The sequence below is a fragment of the Salmo salar genome, chromosome ssa18 (assembly GCF_905237065.1).
Source record: "Salmo salar chromosome ssa18, Ssal_v3.1, whole genome shotgun sequence".
NCBI lineage: Eukaryota > Metazoa > Chordata > Actinopteri > Salmoniformes > Salmonidae > Salmo > Salmo salar.
The window spans coordinates 27,920,749-27,944,176 of NC_059459.1; the positions used below are offsets into that span (position 1 = coordinate 27,920,749).

Sequence of the window (23,428 nt, forward strand, 5' to 3'; positions counted from 1 at the left end):
CTCCACATTGATCTGGTACTGGTAGACTACTCCCTGTATATAGCTCCACATTGATCTGGTACTGGTAGACTACTCCCTGTATATAGCTCCACATTGTTCTGGTACTGGTAGACTACTCCCTGTATATAGCTCCACATTGATCTGGTACTGGTAGACTACTCCCTGTATATAGCTCCACATTGATCTGGTACTGGTAGACTATTCCCTGTATAAAAATCCCGTCTTGTGTATTTTATTTTATTCCTTTTGTGTTACTATTTTATTTGTATTATTATTTTTAAACTGCATTGTTGGGAAGGGCTCGTAAGCAAGCATTTCACAAGTCTACACCAGTTGTATTCGGCTGTGATTTGATTTGTGAAATAATCCATGGCTTATTTTGAATACAGGTGATTATGATTCTTGGCATCATAACAACAATAGTCAGAGGAGTGGCATTGCAAGTTCCAACAGAATCACCTATATTCTCAACAGATCTACTGTATTTTCATTACAGTTTTTTCTTGGGCACAAAACGCAGTGCGGTACCCTTAGCACGGAAAACAGTAAAAAAAACTATTATTTGAATTTTGGAGCTAGAGGATGTTACAGCATGCTTTAACTATTACCATCATTGAGAATAAGTTGCTTTTAGGTGGTTTGAACAACCAATAGATGAACTACAAACTTAGAGTCCGACCGATATATAGTTTCACAAATATTATTGGACAATATTGGCCTTTTACCGCTATATTCATATAGGATGATAATTCCATACCGATACTCAATAAATAATATGAAAAAGGGAATATTTTCTCACCAAGTGTGTGTGTGTGTGTGTGTGTGTGTGTGTAGTACAGTATAGTACAGTAGACAAATATCTCTACAAAAGAGAACCGAGCCTGTAATCTGAGGATAATGGAGTTGTATTGTGTTGAATACATAGCGAACATGTCTTTAAACAACACTCCCTGGGAACCATTTCAAGACAAAACCTGTTTCTTGGTGGACTGTTTCCATATCTTTCTGACAGAGGCATGCCCATAAAGGCAGTTACTTTTATAAATGGCCAGCTGGGTATGTCTATGTTTGTTGTTTATATGGTAACTATGGTTGCAAAGCTACTGTTAATTTACCTAAGTTACCGGAATCTTCAGAAATGTTGGTAATTAACCGGTAATCTATGGTAACTTTAGTCATTTATACTTGATTTGTATTTTATTAATATATAGTATACATTTGTTATATCTATGTCCATATTGTCTATGAGTTTCTAGTGGATAGACCATATAGTTCAAGAGAATATAGCCTAATTAATGAAAAAAGGCATCTAATCAATGGGGCAGTAGGTAGCTTAGTGGTTAGCGTGTTGGACTAGTAACCGAAAGGTTGCAAGATCAAATCCCCGAGCTGACAAGGTAAAAATCTGTCGTTCTGAACAAGGCCATTAACCCACTGGTCCTATGCTGTCATTGAAAATAATAATTTGTTCTTAACTGACCTGTGTAGTTAAATAAAGGTAGAAACAATGGCATAATTTTCAATTAAATCTGCAACTCTTCAAACTATTCACTTTTTTCACAACTGCCACCAGTTTGGCGCCAAAACATTTACAACAAAGACATACTGACATAGTAAAATACATAAAAGTGTCTAACAATATATAAAAACTATATTTCATCCTGAAACCCACATACAGTACAGTATGAAACAAGAATGGTATCACTAAGTTGATGCTTTATCTCTTATTTTAGATATTATATATGTGACAAGGCCACACAGATGGACAGATATAATTACAGACACCTGTGACAATCTTAGGTACCCAAAAAGGCCACTAGATGTCACCTGATAAAATTCCAAATAAAGATTGAATGTTACTAAAATTCTGGTAATTCACTGGTGAACTTTTAATGTTTCCAGTAATATACCCTTCCTTTGCAACCCGAATTGTAATCCAGGTACTGCTTTTGAATATAACACATCTTGTTTTCTATACAGTAACTTTATTTCTTGTTAAAGCTTGTCTTTCTCAGCAGTTCCAGACTGTTCAGTTTTATGGAGGATTTCAAAAGGTAGGATGTGAAAATCTAAGTAATAATACACTACATGACCAAAAGTATGTGTACACCTGCTTGTCGAGCATCTCATTTCAAAATCATGGGCATTAATATGGAGTTGGTCCCCCCTTTGCTTCTATAACAGCCTCTGCTCTTCTTGGAATGCTTTCCACTAGATGTTGGAACATTGCTGCGGGGACTTGCTTCCATTCAGCCACAAGAGCATTAGTGAGGTTGGGCACTAATGTTGGACGATTAGGCCTGGCTCACAGTCCACGTTCCAATTAATCCCAAAGGTGTTCGATGAGGTTGAGGTCAGGGCTCTGTGCAGGCCAGTCAATTTCTTCCACACCGATCTCGACAAACCATTTCTGTATGGACTTCGCTTTGCGCACGGGGGCATTGTCATGCTGAAACAGGAAAGGGCCTTCCCCAAACTGTTGCCACGAAGGTGGTAGCACAGAATTGACTAGAATGTTATTGTATACTGTAGCGTTAAGATTTCCCTTCACTGGAACTAAGGGGCCTAGCCCGAACCATGAAAAACAGCCCCAGACCATTATTCCTCCTCCACCAAACTCAACAGTTGACACTATGCATTCGGGCAGGTAGCATTCTCCTGCATCCGCCAAACCCAGATTAGTCCGTCGGACTGCCAGATGGTGAAGAGTGATTCATCACTCCAGAGAACGCGTTTCCACTGCTCCAGAGTCCAATGCGGTGAGCTTTACACCACTCCAGCCGACGCTTGGCATTGCGCATGGTGATCTTAGGCTTGTGTGCGGCTGCTCGGTCATGGAAACCCATTTCATGAAGCTCCCAATGAACAGTTCTTGTGTGGATGTTGCTTCCAGAGGCAGTTTGGAACTCGGTAGTGAGTGTTGCAACCAAGGAAAGACGATTTTTACGTGCTATGCGCTTCAGCACTCGGCAGCCCCGTTCTGTGAGCTTGTGTGGCCTACCACTTCAGGGTTGAGCTGTTGTTGCTCCTAGACGTTTCCCCTTCACAATAATAGCACTTATAGTTGACCGGGGCAGCTCTAACAGGGCAGAAATTTGACGAACTGACTTGTTGGAAAGGTGGCATCCTATGACGGTGCCATGTTGAAAGTCACTGAGCTCTTCAGTATGGCCCCTTCTACTGCCAATGTTTGTCTATGGAGATTACATGGCTGTGTGCTCGATTTTATACACCTGTTAGCAACGGGTGTGGCTGAAATAGCCGAATCCACAAATTTAAATGGGTGTCCACATACTTTTGTATATATAGAGTACTAAAGCTTTAGTTTGAATTTCTCTGGATCAAGAGATAAAGCTAGTCATGAATATTAACTCTACTTTCTTTCAGGAGAGTGTAACGTTCGTTGTTGGAATGAGACCAAGGCGCAGTGTGGGTTGGGTTCATCATACTTTAATATAAACGGTGAACCAGAAAAAAACTAAACAAGAAGCAACACATTTAACGAACCGTTTTGCAGGCTACTCACAGCAATGCAAAAACAACTTCCCACACCAGACAGGTGGAAAAAGGGATACCTAAGTATGGCTCCCAATCAGCGACAAATATGTACAGCTGTCCCTGATTGAGAGCCATACCAGGCCAAAACACAGAAATACAAAACATAGATAGGGAACATAGAATGCCCACCCCTACTCACGCCCTGACCAAACCAAAATAGAGACATAAAAAGGAACTCTAAGATCAGGGCGTGACAGGGAGTGAAGGAAATGCAGAGTGAATGTTCATGACTGCATGGCTGTATCTCTTGGTTCTGAGAAATTAAACTACAGTACTAATAATAATGTATTTATTTTTTTGTGACAGATACATTGAAAATATTGACACAGTGAATCATCAACAGTCAGATGCATTGCACCATCACGCTTTCGCTTGCAGTCACGTGCATTAGTGGTTATATTCTCTGTGTTTTTTCACTTCCACTATTCATTCATTAATACCAGGCACACATTAAACATTTTCTGGAATTTGATTCCAGAGGGGAACAACATAAAAAAGAACAATCTGATTGGGTAAGTGTTGTTTCACATATTGGAATTCTGCGGTTATCATTTGCTGCTTCCTGAGTACGTGACCCTATAGAAATAGGCCTAATGCACAGAGATGTATTTCCCCAGGAACGTTATCCAATCTGTTTGCGTTTGACCTCATAACTCAGGTCCTGAAGGGCTACTAGGTGTACAGACGATGGTTGCAGGTCAAATAATCACTAAATAATGGTCTTCAAGTCTGTACTAGAGTGGGATTATTATTAGAAACAGGACACATGACAAATGAGACAGTTCCCCGAATGAACATCAATTTGCTTTATCTCAACACCACATCATCCGACAAGGAACCAATAGATGGATGTTCAACATAATAACATGTTTAAACAATTTAAAACTAGAAAAGAGTTCTGAACTTTCAGAGGAAGACTCAAGACTGTCATTATAACTCTCTACGATAGTACAAATATTGACTGTGCTGCTTGACGGCAACCCAACAAGGCATCATATTCATGTTTATCAATTGATAAATATATGTAATTAGAAAAGGTGAAGATAAACACATAGGAAATGTAGGCATTCATGGTATTTTTGTCCCTGTAGGCATTAATGTGCAAAAAAAAATAAAACACATTCTCCTCTTTCAAAATATGGATACATCTCAACTCATATTTTCAAACACAGCAGCAGGTGAAGGAATCATTGATCACTTGTTTTTTTTTTTGGGGGGGGGGGCACCTTTTGAACATCCATGGCTCTGTTTGGTCTTGAATGACATCTTAGTATTAGTATACCGGTATGTGAAACACAAGTCCATATTTCACAGTGTAGGTTTATAACGCACTTTGTGAACAACACTACAAAGTGATGCGTTCAGTCACAGTAGAGCAATTCCACGATAACGGAATTACGCTTTGACTCAGATTTTTTTGCGTTAGAATGTATGCCAAAGAAAAACCATTGATTTTAAAGTTTAAAAATCTCCCTCAGTTTTCCCAAAACTGTTAAATATCTCTGACATGACACCTTGAGCTTGGGGGGGGGAAAATGTGGTTATTGAACTACAATAAGTGAAGTGAATTTACATCTGGTAATGTAATTATGGTAATGTGTTTACAGCATGGGTCCATGATCTGTACTACACAGAAATGCATAATTATGGATATGAGTGTCATTCTCTTCATGGTGATGTATCCTGAATAGGTACACAAAGGTAGAATTATGCAATATCCTTATTTTAGTGTCCTAGAATAGACTATAGTGTACTCTACTGTACTGAACGATACTCTTCTGTACTGTACTCTACTGTGCTTCACTGTACTGTGTACTGTACTGTGCTATCCTAGCTTGTGAAACATAGATGTCTATGATTGGTTCAAATGTTGTGTTTTGATGCACAGTATTTCTAAGACCTTTTAAGGCTTTTTCCATCTGACCAGAAATCAAAGCCTTTGCTGATTTTTAGAATGGAAAATGGTTGAAAACGTAAATATGCCTTACTTTCTCAAAAATATAGACTCTTAGCTTTCATTTGACATGCTCCTATGCACTTCACATGTTGGTGCTCATGGGTCCTTTTACATGGAAATGCCCAGTACAAATAGCTTGTCTTCAGTGAATTTTAGTGCAATCTATTTAATGTTATACACAAATGTATATGTTATTATTGCATAACTTTGGTGTTACATTGCATGTTTAATGTAGACATAATCTTCAAAATAATAAACAAACAAACACTGGTACTAAGTGAAGTGTTATTCTACAGAGCCACCAATTCTTAATAAACTTTTCTTTCTTTTTTGAACAAATAGAGTAACTTTTCCTGACTGGTAATCAACACAGAATTTGTGATGGTGTTATAGGATTTTCACAAGTTCACGTTGACAGGAATAACTGCATTTTGATGTTTCCATTAAGGAACAACACACTTTGGTATTACAGTAACATCCACTCACTCAATAAAAAATGCTTACAAAAATGTCTCAACATGCAGGGACAGTCCCTGCTAGCTTTGGTTCATCATGTACTGCCTTGTACGTCGGTAGATCCATTTGGCCATTCTTCAAGGAGGCGAACGTTGAATCGGCATCGCTGGTGGAGAATGTTTGTGGTCCCCAGCATCGTTGGATCAGCATGACAGTAGCCAGAAACAGTGAGCTGAGGATAAGAGAGAATCCACTGAGGAAGAATGCTGCAGTATAGTCACCAGTCCAGTCCACCAACCAGCCTGAAACCAAGAGAAAGAGTTAGGCTGGGAATTTCAACGGACGTTTCATACCAACAACAGAGTCCAGACTATAACATACTGAGAACGATGGAATCATGATATTCAGAATCAAGATGTGCAATTTGAAAATGGTACATGCACTATGTGTGTTACTATTGAGTTGTTCTCTCCTCATCCTCACCTCCTATTGGTGGGCTAACCAGGTAGGGTATGGCATGTAAGAAGTTGACCACACCCAGGGCTGAGGATAGGTACGATGAGCCCACCAAGTCAGACGTCACCACTGGTATGAGGGCAGAGTAGGCACCATCAAAATAGCCATAGAGCATGGAGAAAGGCACCAGCAGGGTGAAAGAACGTAGCAGAGGAATCAGGAGGCAGGAGAGACCCTCCATACCCACAGCAAACATGAAGCTCACTTTCCGGTACTTCTTCACACACCTACAAGAGGGGAACGCAGACTTAGCTGGCAGTATGTTACAGCTGGCAGTATGTTACAACACTAGAGAATGTGGCCATGCAGTGTGGGACAGGCCCAAGACCAAAGTTTTGAAAGCGTCATGACAAATATTTTGACTATGGCTACAGTCTATTTGGGTGATTCTATAGAAAATGTGTGTGTGTGGGGGGGTGCAAACTATTCTGTATATGTGACATACTTCCTGTCAGTGAGCCAGCTGAACGTGATGTTTCCTACGATTCCGGTGACCCCCAGGATGGACATGAGGAAGGCAGCCTGCTGGTGCTCCACACCCACACTGAGGGCATAAGGCACCAAGTAGGCAAAGGGCACACTGCAGCCGTACGCCAGGAACAGGAAGGACACGGACAGCAGCATGAAGTCAGGCATCAGCAGGAAGCTAAACTCCTCCATTGACTGAAGGCAGAGGCACCCTCCCAGCTTAGGCCCCGCCAGGGCACCAATTGGCCCAGGGGCAGCAAGGCCAGCCAGAACCTTGGCATCTACTAACTCCGCTAGTTTTGCATCAGCAACCTTTGTGTCTACAGGCTTAACATCAGCGAGCTGGCTACCGATGACAAGGTTCTCCATTAGTTTAATGTCCTTCAGCTTCCCGTTGGCTAGATTTTGATCCGCTAGCTTGATCTCTTCAAGCATTTTCTCTGTTAGCGCGCTATTCACATTCACAACCATGCCCTCTACTATCGTCATGTCTGCCAGCCTCGAGTCAGCTAGTTGTACATTAGCAAGGAGTGCCTCTGCTAGTTTCATTTCAGTGAGTTTAATTTCTGCAAGTTTATCAGTTTCAAACTTAACATCTGTTACATTCACAAACTCTGTATTGGGGTCCAACGGCTTTATGAATGGAAGTGTTGTGTCCATTACCTTCCCTTCTGCTAGCTTGGCATTCACCAATGGGATGGCATACCCATTCTCAAGCTCTGCTGTCTTGTGCCACCTCTGTCCTCTACCTTTAGGCACCAAGGGCCTCATAAGGGCCCCGCAGACACACAGGTTGGACACAAACCCTCCCAGAATCAGCAAGGCCCCCCTCCAGGAGTAATGTTCAATCAGGAGATGCACAGCAGGGGCCAGGATGAAGGTCCCAATCCCAGTCCCAGACATTGCTATCCCATAGGCCAGTGCTTTCCTCTCGTTGAAATAGGACCCAACCATGGCCACCGCTGGAGTGTAGCTGAGGGCAAATCCCAACCCTACGAGGAGAGAGTTGGGGATGGAGTCATGACAGCTACAGTTCTGATCTGTCATTAGAATCAACATAAGTATCCATAATGCAACAGCACCCTCTTGTGCCAAAGTCCTAAAAACAATGTGATGACATCTCTAGTGAGAGACGGGGCCGTACCTGTGAGGACGCCCAGGGTGAGGTAGAGGTACTCCAGACTGGTGGCAAAGGAGCTGAGGATCAGGCCGGCAGAGGACAGGACCCCTCCCATGATCACAGTGGCTTGGGTGGACAGACGGTTCCCGATGAAGCTGCCAAGAGGAGCTGGAAAAAAACAATACATAGACAAAGTTATCATCCTCACATCAAGAGGAAAATGTGACAGACTTATCGCTTGGATTGGATGTAGCTGAGACTCAATCCATTGTAATACACATCAAGTCTGTTATTGACATGAAAGTTCAGAGCAGACCAGTAGTACATGCTTGACTCAAAGATTAAGCCATGCAAGTCTAAGAACACACGGCCAGTACAGTGAAACTGTTAATGGCTCATTAAACAACCGCTTGTAAAAGTCCAACAAACTCTGGCACAGATGTTATGTAAGTCCAGGCTAATGATAAATTGGGGCCAAGTTTAATTATTTGATGTAAATCCTTGAATATCAGTAAAAAGTGCATCAGGATCGACACCGCCCTGTTCAAACTAACCTAAGTGGCAAAACAAACAAACTAGCTTTCGATTGGATACTTTGGGGTCCCTAGGGGAAGTCATACAGCTGGGAGAGAATTTTTATAATGAAGAATGTGTTTGTTTTAATTTACTGTGTTTTGTATCGTAATGTGTATTTAATGTGTATATTTATGTTTATCTATAATTGCCTATTGATGTGTTCGTTTTTGTATTGTGCACAGCTCATTTTCTAAAGAGACTTTAGTCTCAATATGACTAAAAACATTATTATCTTTCCCTATATCTCTTATCATCAACAGATGTTTCCAAGGGGCTGTGGAATCCCCATCAGTGGAGGCTACTCAGAGGAGAAAGGGGAGGACCATCCTCCTCAGTGAATTTCATAAAAATACAAATAGTGAAACATTAAAAAAAGTTATCCTTTTTAGATAAAACTATACTCAATATTTTCAAGTCACCAAATAATTGATTAAAACACACTGGTTTGCAATGAAGGTCTACAGTAGCGTCAACAGCACTCTGTAGGGTAGCACTATGGTGCAGCCGGAAGAGCGCTAGCTTCTGTCCTCCTCTGGGTACATTGACTTCAATACAAAACCAAGGAGCCTCATGGACTTACACAGTAATTATGACAACTTCCGGAGGACGTCCTCCAACGTACCAGAGCTCTTCCAGCATGAACTGACATGTTGTCCACCCAATCAAAGGATCAGAGAATGAATCTTGTACTGAAAGCAGAAGCTACAGCTAGCTAGCACTGCAGTGCATACAATGTGGTGAGTAGTTGACTCAAAGAGAGAGAAAGACAATAGTTTAACAAATGAAACCACAGATATTTCAATGTATTTTTTTAAATGTTCACTTAGCTAGCTAGTTTAGCCTATTCAAACAGAGAGGGATGCTATGTTAGCTAGCTGTCTATCCAACACTGGAACTCTTCCAAGTCAAGGTAAGCATTTATTCATTTATTGCCACCAGGGCCTGCCAGTGTAACTACTAAACTGCAATGCATGATTTTTTACATTTTAGTAGACACTCTTATCCAGAGCAACTTACAGTAGTGAGGGCAGACATTTTCATACTGGTCCCTTGTGGGAATCAAACCCACAACCCTGGTGTGGCAAGAACCATGCTCTACCAATTGAGCCACACGGGATAATTGTAGTGGGGTTACTAACACATTAGTTCTAGTAGCTATGTTGACTATGACAATGTAGGCTGTGTGTAGCGGTTAGCAGTCATGATATGGTTTGACTTGGGAAGGTTTTTTGCCTGGTCACTGCCAGCTGATGTGTTGTGCACTGAAGTCCACAGGCGAAGGGAAAAGGTGAGAGGAGAGCGCATAGATAGTTGCGAGAAGGAATTATATATACACAACGAGCAAAGTGATCATGCTGTTTGTATGTGGCTGCTATGAAAGTGAACTGTCTTTGCGTGTGATCAAGGGTGTATTCATTCTGCTGATTCTGTTGAAAAACGTTTCTTAAACGGAAGCAAATGGAACGAAAAGGGGATAAACATACCTGAATTTGCCCAACAGAAACTCAGATTTGCAACTGTTGGACTAATAATCACACCCTAGATCAGATAGATACTAGCAAGAGAGTGCAAGTCGGTGTTAAATGTGTCAGTGTCTATCACGGCACCGACCGCCACTTATCCCCATGATTCCAAAGTCACTCCTGGGGATTGCCCAGACTGCACTGCATGTGCCCAGACAGCCCTCACACAACTTTTACAATAGCTGAGGGGTACTAAAATCAGGTGAAGACAGCTGGTCAAATCGTTTCATGTAATCATCATGTTAATGTTCCAGATTATGTCATTTCCTTTTGCAAAGTTACAGCAGGTGTATCAAGATTGCCATGTCATGATTAGGAAAGGCAAAGGCTTGGGTAGACAACTCTCTTATCCTAATGCTCCATCTTCTAATCTTACTTATTAAGAGCACATGTTCTTTTGAGGTCATTGGGCATATACAGTGCATTTGGAAAGTTTTCAAACGCCTTCCCTTTTTACACATTTTGTTATGTTACAGCCTTATTCTAAAATGGATTAAACAAAGCATTTTCCTCATCAATCTACACACAATACCTCATACCCCATAATGACAAAGCAAAAACAGGTTTAGAAATTTTTGCAAAATAAAAAAACGAAATATCACATTTACAGAAGTATTCAGACTGTTTGCTATGAGACTCGAAATTGAGCACAGGTGCATCCTGTTTCCATTGATCATCCTTGAGATGTTTCTATAACTTGATTGGTGTTACGGCTGTCGTTGGAGGAAGGGGACCAAAGCGCAGCGTGGTAAGTGTTAATTATTAATTTATTAAACAATGAAACACTAGAACAAAGAAACAAAACGAAAAGCCAAACAGTTCCATCAGGTAACGAAATACAAAACAGAAAACAACTACCCACAAAACACAGATGGGAAAAGGCTGCCTAAGTATAGTTCCCAATCAGAGACAACGATAGACAGCTGCCTCTGATTGGAAACCATACCTGGCCAAAACATAGAAATATAAATACATAGAATGCCCACCCCATATCACACCCTGACCTAACTAAACAGAGAAAAACGGCTCTCAGGTCAGGGCGTGACAATTGGAGTCCACCTGTGGTAAATTTAATTGAATGGACATGATGTCTGCAGCATTGAAGGTCCCCAAGAACACAGAGGCCTCCATCATTCTTAAAATGGAAGAAGACTCTTCCTAAAGCTGGCCACCTGTCCAAAATGAGCAATTGGTTGAGAAGGGTCATGCTCAGGGAGGTGACCAAGAACCTGATGGTCACTCTGACAGAGCTCCAGAGTTCCTCTGTGGAGAAGGGAGAACCTTCCAGAAGGACAACCATCTCTGCAGCATTCCACCAACCAGGCCTTTATGGTAGAGTGGCCAGACAGAAACCATTCCTCAGTAAAAAGCACATGACAGCCCGCTTGGAGTTTGCCAAAAGGCACCTAAAGGACTCTCAGACCATGAGAAACAAGATTCTCTGTTCTGATGAAACCAAGATTGAACTCTTTGGCCTTAATGCCAAGCGTCACATCTGAAGGAAAGCTGGCACCATCCCTACGGTGAAGCATGGTGGTGGCAGCATCATGCTGTAAGGATGTTTTTCAGCTGCATGGACTGGGAGACTAGTCAGGATCAAGGGAAAGATAAACGGAGCAAAGTACAGAGAGATCCTTGATGAAAACCTGCTCCAGAGTGCTCAGGACCTCACACTGGGGAAATGGTTCACCTTCCAACAGGACAACGACCCTAAGTACACAGCCAAGACAATGCAGGAGTGGCTTCGGGACAAGTTTTTGAATGTCCTTGAGTGGCCCAGCCAGAGCCCAGACTTGAACCTGATTGAACATCTCTGGAGAGACCTGAAAATAGCTGTGCAGCAACGCTCCCCATCCAACCTGACAGAGCTTGAGAGGATCTGCAGAGATGAATGGGAGAAACTCCCCAAATACAGGAGTGCCAAGCTTGTAGCGTCAAACCCAAGAAGACTCGAGGCTGTAATCGCTGCCAAAGGTGCTTCAAGAAAGTACTGAGTAAAGTGTGCATGTCTGAGATTCAATGCATGCAAAATGCTCAGAATATGTCCAGAGACGCCTGAGTAAATTTTCAAAGAATGATATTCCTTTTTGGCGAAGTGTCGTCACTTGAAATGTTCATGTGACATATAAGGTGATGCAAACCACACATTTTATAATACATTGTCTATTACGTCAGGAAGAAAACAATCATTTTTTTTCTTCAGAAATGTGTTATTTGGGGTCTCCTTGGGCAGTCCTAATCACAGCATAATGTTCAAGGAGAACTGGGTCCGGGTTTCTGTGTTACACAGCAGATGTATCAAGATTTGCCATTTCCTGATAAGGAAAGGCGTATGTTCGAGGTAGACAAATTCCTTATCATAATGCGCTACCTCCCAATCATAATTATTAGGGGCATATATTTCTTTTTAATTTATTGTGAGTATAAAGTGCACTACTAGTACACTTAATCTGTGCTTTTATGCTTGTGAATCTGTTTCTGCTCCTTTTATAGCTAACAGAATCTTTGGAGGTATAATTTCCTCAGGCCCCAGAGATAATTATAAATAGCTTGAGAATTAATTAAACCCAGACAATAAATACATAAATACATTTTTTTAATAAAAAGGGACACTCAAGGTGTTCAAATTGCTGGTAAGGAAATCCTCTAGTCATGGCTGACTCTCACCAAAGAGGAAGGTGGTGCAGTCGACTAGCGAGTGGATCCAGGCCGTGCCAGAGTAGTCCCGACCAAAGTGCATCTGGAACTCCACAAAGAAGATTGACACACATCTAAAAATAAAAAGGAGAAAGAACCGTGTAAGTTTCAACATTGCACTGGCAAACTGTTCTTCAGGGTATAATCAGGTATAGGACTGGACTGGTTTATTTGACATGGACATAGTATATACACTGAGGGTAAAAAACATTAGGAACACCTTCCTAATATTGAGACCCTTTTGCCCTCAGAACAGCCTCAAATCGTCAGGGCATGGATTCTACAAGGTGTCAAAAGTGTTCCACAGGGATGTTGACTCAGTTGTGTCAAGTTGGTTGGATGTCCTTTGGGTGGTAGATCATTCTTGAAACACATGGAAAACTGTTGAGCGTGAAAATCCCAGCAGTGTTGCAGTTCTTTAGACACTCAAACCGGTGCGCCTGGCACCTACTACCATACCCTGTTCAAAGGTACTTAAATGTTTTGTCTTGCCCATTCACCCTCTGAATGGCATACATACACATTCCACATCTCTGCCATCACTAGCACATGAGAGGCTGCTGCCCTACATACATAGACTTGAAATCATCACTGGCCACTTTAATAATGGAACACTAGTCACTTTAATATATTTACATATTTTGCATTACTCATCTCATATGTATATATTGTATGCTATTCTACTGTATGTTAGTCTATGCCACTCTGACATTGCTCGTCCATATATTTATACATTCTTAATTCTATTCCTTTAGATTTGTGTGTATTGTTGTGAAATTGTTAGATATTACTGTACTGTTGGAGCTAGAAACACAAGCATTTCGCTAGACCCGCAATAACATGTGCTGAACACGTGTATGTGACAAATAAAATTTGATTTGAATTGTCTCAAGACTTAAAAATACTTATTCAACCTGTCTCCTCCCCTTCATCTACACTGGTTGAAGTGGATTTAACAAGTGACATCAATAAGGGATCATAGCTTTCACCTTAATTCACCAAGTCAGTCTGTCATAGAAATAGCAGGTGTTGTTAATGTTTTGTATTCTCAGTGTATGCCACAATAATGAGATTTGTCGATACAATTTAGAAATTAAGACCAGTGACTGAATTTAAGTGCACTGACATGAATCCCTAAAGAAAAACACGATTAAATCAAAACACTAAATACGGGATAAGTGAGGAATAGATTTGATTAATATAGTTGAGGAATAGATTTGATTAATATAGTTGAGGAATAGATTTGATTAATATAGTTGAGGAATAGATTTGATTAATATAGTTCAGGAATAGATTTGATTAATATAGTTCAGGAATAGATTTGATTAATATAATTGAGTAATCGAGAGTTGAGGAATCGAGTTGAGAAATAGAGTTGAGGAATAGAGTTGAGGAATTGTTTGAGTTACAGTAGTTCCATTCAGCAACACGGTACCCAATAACCAATAACCTAAGCTGACTGTATAGTTTGTTCATGCTGAGCGTTTAAAAATTATGTAAGGGTTTTTTTACACTGTGAAGGCTTATGGCATGTGACCAAAGCACATGTGGAGAGTGGAATTTTAATTCTCTCTCTCTTAAGCTACCTAGAGAAGGAGGAACAGTCCAACTCAGAGGAGCGCAGCATTCACCAACCTACCAAGTACCAGTGTAATCAAACTTAAACCAGAGCATCTTACTAGCCAGTCTGATTTTTTTTAAAGTGTGTGACACGAAATACATACATAAAGTCCTTGTAACTTCTTCACTTACATGAAAAGTGGCATTTGTATGCATAAACAATATTTTCTGTCACTAGGGACTCAACAATACCTAACAGAAACACACAATAGGTACCAAACCTGTGTTGACTATGTGTCCGGGTGTCTGATTTAAAAGCATGCCTTTTTAAATCTGAGCTGACAAAAGGCTAAACGAATCGCTGACTCATCACAAACCTGACTGGTTCCCAAAACAGCTAGTTAGATCACACTGATCATACAGAAACATGATGTCACCTGACATGCATGGAACAGATAAAGGGACAACAACATTAACATGATGTCTGATTTCATTTCAGTTTATATTGCATTCAACGTCAACCGCCCGCTGTAATATCCCAAAGTTATCTTCACACAAAATAATCCTCACCATGGGAGCCTAGCAGCTGTCAGGACAAAACACATACCTTGCAAAAACTCTGCAAAAAGACAACAAGGGCAAAACATATCCAGAGATTCTACGATGTCACAAACATGCAAATGAGGTGTTATGAAAGGTTCAGTTCAATCTCCTTGTGTCACCCAATTCCCCAACTTCTACCCGGTTACTCATCCCTGCACCTTCGAGGCTGCTGCCCTGTGTACATAGACATGGAATCACGGGTCCCTTTAATAATGTTTGCAGACTGTTTTACTAATTTCATATGTTTATATTATATTCTACTGTATTGTAGTCAATGCCACTCCGACATTGCTCGTCCTAATATTATATATTTCTTATTTTACTTTTAGATGTGTGTACTGTTGTGAATTGTTAGATATTACTGCACTGTTGGAGCTAAGAACACAAACATTTCACTACACCCACAATAACATCTGCTAAATATCTGTATGTGACCAATAACATTTGACTTGAGGACTATAGTCCCCCTGACACACACACACACAGCTCCAAAGGCTCACCTAGTGACAGCACGGGTGCAGATGGTGACTAGGAAGCAGCCGGCCACAACCATCCATCCCCAGCCTCCATCAGGAGGGGCTACCGGTGCCCCTCTGGGACTTTTTCCCTCTGGTGTCATTCCTTCTGTGCCACCGCCGTGCTGCTGCTGGCCTCTCTTTTGCTACCTTCCCCTCTGGTCCTGGGGCTGGCTCCTGTGCTGTTCTGTGTTACGGTAATATGCGTCCTCCAGGAAGATCACCAAACCCAACCACACTCCGCACAACTCCAGGGCTTGTCTCTGTTGACCCCTTCTTTTATTCTCTGCAGCACCAGGCGTGGGAGCAGCTGTCTATGGTAAGGCAGTGTAGAACACAAGAGGATATTTACAATGTTTTTAAAAAAACTGTCTGATATCACATCCTAGTAGTTACTTACTATTACAATACAGTTTGTGTTTCTATGGTGAAAATCTGCTGCCAGATGTAAGGTCACAATTTTAAAAAAGGATACATGTTTGATAAACAATTTTGTATAGGAATGATATGGCCCATTTCGACCACAAACATGAACAATAACTATATCACATACAGCCTCAAAACAAGGCCAAGGCATTTGGAATGAATCACTTTAAGGTCTCGGTCTCTAATTCAATTGACCATCAACATCTTCATTTTCTAGCAACAGCTTCATCGGCATCTTTAGCGGACAGATGAACAAAAACTGTCCAAACAAAAGGCTACCCCAATGGACCAGTAGAGATCCCAGTAGGGCGAAGAAAAGACGTGTTGTTGATGCGGAACCTTGCACGGAGACGCAGCGTACAAAACCAAACAAAGGCCAGGATTCTCCTTTCTCCAGTGCTGCGCTCTGGTGTGACACTGAGAGAGGGACTATCATATGCTTCAACACATTGTAGCTGAAAACAACACAACTCCCCGTTATTTGAAGAAGAAAAAAAACCGTGTCTATGTCACGTTTCCCTCCTCCCTAGCTGTAGCACGCTGTTCAGACTACAAGGGTGGGTCAAACATGGACCCACTAGAGTAGCCACTCTGGCCCTGCCACCTAGGAACATCCCAAACAACACACATACCTGGTGAGAATTGTATGGTCATGTTTACATTCACATTGATAAGGATGAGATGTAGGAGTCATATAAGCTACAAATGGGGACCAAACTAATCAGGTCAAGTTCAAGACCATCCTGGGGATGTGGTCAGATAACTGCAGGAGGACATGTTGAATGTCTCATTATGACCACCTGAGTGGTCAATCTGTTAATCCTTATGTGCTCTTTAAATTCCAATTCCTACATTTGCATAGCATTTACATCCTTAAAGAGAAAGAAGAGAGAGGGGGAGAGATAGGGGGGTGGGATCCATTCATTGTGTGTGTGTGTGTGTATGTACTTGTTTTCCTACATTATCAGGACCCCATATGTCCTAACACTTCACCTGAATTTCCTGAAAAGGTGGGAAAACAATAACTTGTTCAAATCGTCCTGAATTTGTTCAAATGCTATTTGAAGCTTAAGGGTTAGGTTTAGTGTTTTGGGGGTTAAAGTTATTGATAGCGGGAAAATAGGATTTTTAATGGTCAAACATTTTTGACACTGAAACACGTGTCTTATCTTACTAGCGGCTGACTGGTGAATTTATTGAGTATGTTTTACTTCTGGGTAATTCCACGGTAACAGAATGACGCCGAGACTCCACTTACTCACTTTATAATGTATGCCAAACAAAAACCATTGATTTCAAAGTTAAACAAACCATTACTACTTCGAACAATTTCCACAGAAAATTTGACAAAAACAAATGAACTCGAAGAACAGTGCAGAGGTTAAGTTTTGTAACAGAATGACAGTAAAAACTACCTTGGCTCTTTATGTTACCACATTTTAAGATTCAAAGACGTCTGCAGAAATAATGGGGTGTCAGCTATGATATGACACCTTGAATTAAAAAATATATATGTTGGTTATAGAACTACAGTAAGTGAAGTGGATAATTATTCTAATGAGCTTCACCACCAAACAAGACCAAAAGCCTTTGCTTATTCAAATTGTTCTACTATGGAAAATGGTTAGATATGCTTTAATTTCTCAAAAATATTGACACTCTTATGAACTTCACATGTAAGTGCATTGGGCTTTTTACATAGAAATGTCTTTACTATGACTTCGATATGTGGTTGTCTTGCCTAGCTACCTTAAGATGAATGCAACTGTAAGTCGCTCTGGGTAAGAGTGTCTGCTAAATGTAATGTGAGTGTAGATAGAGAAAGAGATAGAAGAGATAAGAGTGTGAAGAGTCCAGTAAACAGTGGACTATTACCGTCCAAGGGGGCCCCTTTGTTTGCTGGTGGTTTCTCCATGTGACTCAGTAGTCACCATGCAGTTTGCTGGCACCACACTGCCACTTTTCAAGCCACTCAACCTATGGGGGATGGCTTCCTGACTGACCAGATCAAACCAGTTTAACTCTTTTTGGTAGCACAACATTTCTCTCCACTGGCACTAATAACAATGGATTTTGGCATGCCCGAAACATGGAGGTGGGACAGTTATACTATTGTTTTTGGGGATTTCAATAATATTTGTCAATTAGTAATATGAATATTCTGTAGATGCAAGTAATGTTGCTTATCTCAGAGACAAGCAAATCACAAGACCTACTGTAAATAGCGTTTCTTAGTATAATTGTTTTTCTTAACGTCTTTGGGCTCCATCAGAGGGCTCAATCAGATAATAGTTCAGCACCATCCCTCTGGAATCCCTTCTCACCTAGGGCTATGTGATTCACACAGCCTCTTTCAAGGGAAGGGACATACAGACGCGTCATAAACTACTACAACAAAGGAGGCTGGATTTTCTTCCTATGAAAAGCAGCCAATTTAAATATTGAATACATGTTCGAAACGCTATGTTGGAAATGTTATTACTTACCGAAAACAATTGAGCAAAAAAACTAAATTAGCCTAAATTCAGAACATTTTGCCATCTAAGAAACCCTTCAGACAAACACAACGTCAACTCGGTTTGCAGGTTTACATATCCCAAAATGTTTTATATTTATTGAACAGGGTTCATAAAATCCTCCGTGCTGCATTAAAATAACCATTGGCCTTTCCATATTAAATAAGGATGATGAGGAATAGGCTATAATACATCAAAAGCTGGTTTACACAAGAAAATAGGTACAAAACATTTGCATTCACGAGTTGTATATGCGAAGTAGTTCTGCAAGTCACAATGTATACTGTGCAACTATGACCTAACTAAATTAGACAGCTTGACAATACTTACATCAACACCCACGATTAACGGTATCGTCGCTTGCCTCTTCCGCGCATTACGCTGAATACACTCACGAGTGAGGTATCCTATTATTTTCCACGTTTTTATAGTGCCTTTTGTGCCCGGCGGTCCCCATCATTCTGCGACTTATAGTTCAAGGAACTCCGGAAAACCAAGTGATTTGCATACGCAGCATCAAAGGGGCGTGACCGACCCCTCCTCCTGACTACAAGCACCCCACCCACCCTGGAATTAAGCCATTATGCACATAAACTGTGTACACCCTCCACTTCTGCTCCCAGAAACACATGCTCGCATGTGAAACTCTCCTTATCTACTTGTTGACTAAGGGGAATTATCCCTCACCCTCCCACCATATATATTTTAGTGTTTATCTTTAGTGTCCACAACACTGAGTTATTTTATGAATTCATTTTCATGCTTTATTATCCTCGAAATTACCATTCCTCTTGAAAAGGACAGGCATAGGTGTCTCACTTTCAATGAAGATTCTCCATTGATCCATTGAGCCTGTTGCACCAATGATTAATATGTATCATTGTTGTACCACACACAAGTGGCCTAGATGAGGCATATTTCTGTAATAAAGCCATTTTGAGGGGGAAAACAAACTAATTATAAAAACAAACATACAGGTGTGCCAAGCTTGTAGCGTCTTAATATCGCATTTACATAAGTATTCATACCCTTTACTCAGTACTTTGTTGAAGCACCTTTGGCAGCAATTACAGCCTCGAGTCTTCTTGGGTATGACGCTACAAGCTTGGCACACCTGTATTTGGGGAGTTTTTCCAATTCTTCTGTGCAGATCCTCTCAAGCTCTGTCAGGTTGGATGGGGAGCAACGCTGCAACGCTGCACAGCTATTTTCAGGTCTCTCCAGAGATGTTCAATCGGGTTCAAGTCCGGGCTTTGACTGGGCCACTCAGGGGCATTCAGAGACTTGTCCCGTAGCCACTCCTGCATTGTCTTGGCTGTGTGCTTAGGGTTGTTGTCCTGTTTGAAGGTGAACCTTCACCCCAGTCTGAGGTCCTGAACACTCTGGAGCAGGTTTTCATCAACTGTGAGACGTTATATAGCCAGGTGTGTGCCTTTCCAAATCATGTCCAATCAATTGACTTTGCCACAGGCGGACTCCAATCAAGTTGTAGAAACATCTCAAGGATGATCAGTGGAAACAGGATGCACCTGAGCTCAATTACGAGTCTCATAGAAAAGGGTCTGAATACTTTCTAAAAACCTGTTTTCGCTTTGTCATTATGGGGTATTGTGTGTAGATTGATGAGGACATTATAAAAAAAACATACATTTTAGAATAAGGCTGTAATGTAACAAAATATGGAAAAAATCAAGGGGTCTGAATACTTTCTGAATCCACTGTATACCAATCATCTGATCCTACATGTTATCTGTGCATGGCCTTGGAATACTCAGTTCCACAAAGTAACAGAGCAACAATAAGACTAAAGTTGTAACCAACGACAAGAGCAAAATGTCAATGACAGCATTCAAATATTCTCTGTACTTGCAATGTCACTACTGGCCTACTTGGCTTTCTTGGGAATTGGTAGTCCATTGGTTGGTGTATACTTTACATATTTGTTGAACTTTGAAGGGCTATTCAACCTCAACTGCCAAAATTGTACAAAAAATTATAATTCTCCTAAATAATTTGTTCCATTACATTTACAATTTAGTTCTTTAGCAGACGCTCTTATGTTTATTTTTTATCCTGAAAAACTCCCTAATCCTTGCCGATGACAAGCATACCCATAACATGATGCAGCCACCACATATAGAAGATATCAAGAGTGGTACTCAGTGTTGTGATGTGTTGGATTTGCTGTAAATATTCAGGAAAAAAAGTTTATTTATTTTGGAATATTTGTATTCTGTACAAGCTTCCATGTTTTCACTTTGTCTTTTAGGTTTGTATTTTGGAGGGATTACAATGTTGTTTATCCATCCTCAGTTTTATCATATAGCAGCCATTCAACTCTGTAATTGTTTTAAAATCACCATTGTCCTCATGGTGAAATCCCTGAACAGTTTCCTTCCTCTCCAGCAACTGAGTTAGGAAGGACGCCTGTATCTTTGAAGTCACTGGGTTTATTAAAACACCTTCCAAAACGTAATTAATAACTTCACCATGCTGAAAGGGATGTATTCAGTGTCTTTTTTTTTTTTTTACACTTCTACCAATCGGTGCCTTTCTTTACCAGACATTGAAAAACCTCCCTTGTCTTTGTGCTTGAATCGGTGCTTGAAATTCACTGCCTGATTGAGGGACTTTACAGATTGTTTGTGTGGGGTACAAAGACGGGTTAGTCATTATAAAATCATGTTAACCAGTATTATTGAACACGGAATGAGTCCATGCAATTTATTATGTGATTTGTTACGTATATTTTTTACTCCTTTACTTATTTAGGCTTGCCATGACAAAGGGGTTGAATACTTATTGACTCAAGACATTTCAGCTTTACATGTTTTATTAATTTAAAAAATGTTCTACCAACAAAATTCCACTTTGACATTATGGGGTATTATGTGTAGATCAGTGACACAACATCTCAATTTAATCAATTTTAAATTCAGGTTATAACACAACAAAATGTGGAAAAGTAAAGGGGTGTGAATACTTTCTAAAGGCACTGTATCTCAGCCATAGTAAGTAAATGTTTCTTCAATAAAGTAGCCATCAGCATAGTCAGCGCAGGTAAGGGGGGAGGAAAAGTCAAGTGTGAGTGTTTTGGGGGGGGGGCAAGGGGGCCTGCCTGCTGTGGGATTATTTAAAATACTCTTTGAAGAGGTAGGGTTTTAATTTTTTGGGGAATATGGGCAAGGACTCTGCTCTCCTAGCTTCAGGGGGAAGCAAGTTTCACCATTGGGGAGCCAGGACAGAGAAAAGCTCTGACTGGGTTGAGCTGCCCTCCCATAGGGCTGGGAGGGCCTAGAGGCCAGCGGCGGCAAAACGGAATACTTGGGTTAGGGTGTAGGGTTTGAGCATAGCCTGAAGGTAGGGAGGGGCAGTCCCACTTGCAGCTCCGTAGGCAAGTACCATGGGGTAGTGGATGCAAACTTTTACTGGAAGCCAGTGCAGTGTGTGGAGAAGGGGAGAACTTGGGAAGGTTGAACACCAGGCGGGCAGCGGCGTTCTGGATAAGGGGGTTTGATGGCACAAGCGAGGAGCCCAGCCAATAGTGAGTTGCAGTAATCCAGACGGGAGATGACAAGTGCCTGGATTCCATGGTATATGGAAACGAGCCCCTTATGTAATATCTAATGAAATCTCAGTACTCCCCTAAGCACACTCTAAAAACACAAGGAAGCCCCCAGAACTGCTACCATATATGATGTGCCTATTTATATAGTTTTGTACTTCACTATTGTTGGTAGCCCTTTACACTCGAACCTGTATACGGGTTGAAAATGGCAGATTTGGACACTGATAACCTCCTAAATTGGAACGCAGTGGCTGTATAGTAACATGCTGTTACGGCTTGGTAATCGTGGAGGAGGAATGAGGCGCAGGAAGCAGTGAACACAGGGTAGTGGTGTTTTTAATATACACTCACACAAAGACAAATGTTCCCAAACACAGGGGAGAAAACACATAAGCCGTCTGACAAGAAACAATCCCGCACAACACGGAAGCGGGCCAGCTAAATTAAATTGCCCCGCTAATTAACTAAACTGAACACAGGTGCCCAAAACCCAAAAAAGGGAAAACCAAAAAGGGAATCGGTGGCAGCTAATAGGCCGGTGACGACGACCGCCGAGCGCCACCCGAGCAGGAGGGGGAGCCACCGTCGGTGGGAATCGTGACACATGCTATACATGATGTCAGAGTTCAGGGTCTTTTCTTGGTTCTGAACTTGAGCATCACGCCCAACAAGAAGCTGCCCGCATCCCTCCCGCTAATTTGACAACTTTTGCTGTTTTTGTTGTTGTCTGAGTTAGGGAAATGCTGTAAATTACAAGGACTCAATGTATTTTGAAAGATGAGATGTTGAGGATTATAATAAATACCTCTGTGATGTCCTACAAGCAAGGCAAACACCCATAAATCCAAATGTGCACTTCATCATAAAACTCATGTCATATACAGTGTCAACATTTATGACCACTAAGTTTGGTGTACAGTTACAATATGACATGGCGTTATACCCTGGGTTATCCTGAACAGAATAAGCCTATGTTGGTTGTATTGTGAAGAGAATTTGAAGCAGACCACAAATCTGAATGCACTCATCATGACTCCTTTTTATGCGCACCAAAATGACGATCTGTTTCTCTGAATTGCATTGTGAAAGCCTAACACCGTAAGATCGTATTTTATAATTTAGCTAGTCATGTTGGCAATAGAACAACCTTTCAAATGATGCTGACCTGACCCAGATTGCGATTTATAATGGCCCGTTTTTTGATGGCATAAACAATAACAGTAATTGTGTAAAGGCGGGGATGCAGGGTTGTGATCCAACGAAAACAACTACTGTGCTCTCTCTAGTTCCTCAACCGCACATCTAGGATAGCTAAAAAATGCATCTTATAGTTGAAGACTTCTTTGAGTCATAAAAGTGCATTGAAATT

General features: G+C 41.0%; 1 protein-coding gene across 1 annotated transcript; it reads right to left on the minus strand.

Moving 5' to 3' along the window:
- Positions 1-3,434: 3,434 nt before the first annotated feature.
- LOC106577181 (monocarboxylate transporter 12-B) lies at positions 3,435-18,966 on the minus strand. The gene is made up of 7 exons (XM_014155001.2): positions 18,822-18,966; positions 15,535-15,863; positions 12,842-12,945; positions 8,100-8,243; positions 6,933-7,947; positions 6,455-6,714; positions 3,435-6,273 (listed from the first exon to the last, which is right to left on the minus strand). Exons 2-7 carry the CDS (start codon positions 15,651-15,653, stop codon positions 6,029-6,031), a joined length of 1,887 nt encoding a protein of 628 aa, XP_014010476.1. The 5' UTR covers positions 15,654-15,863; positions 18,822-18,966; the 3' UTR covers positions 3,435-6,028.
- Between the last annotated feature and the right edge of the window lie 4,462 nt (positions 18,967-23,428).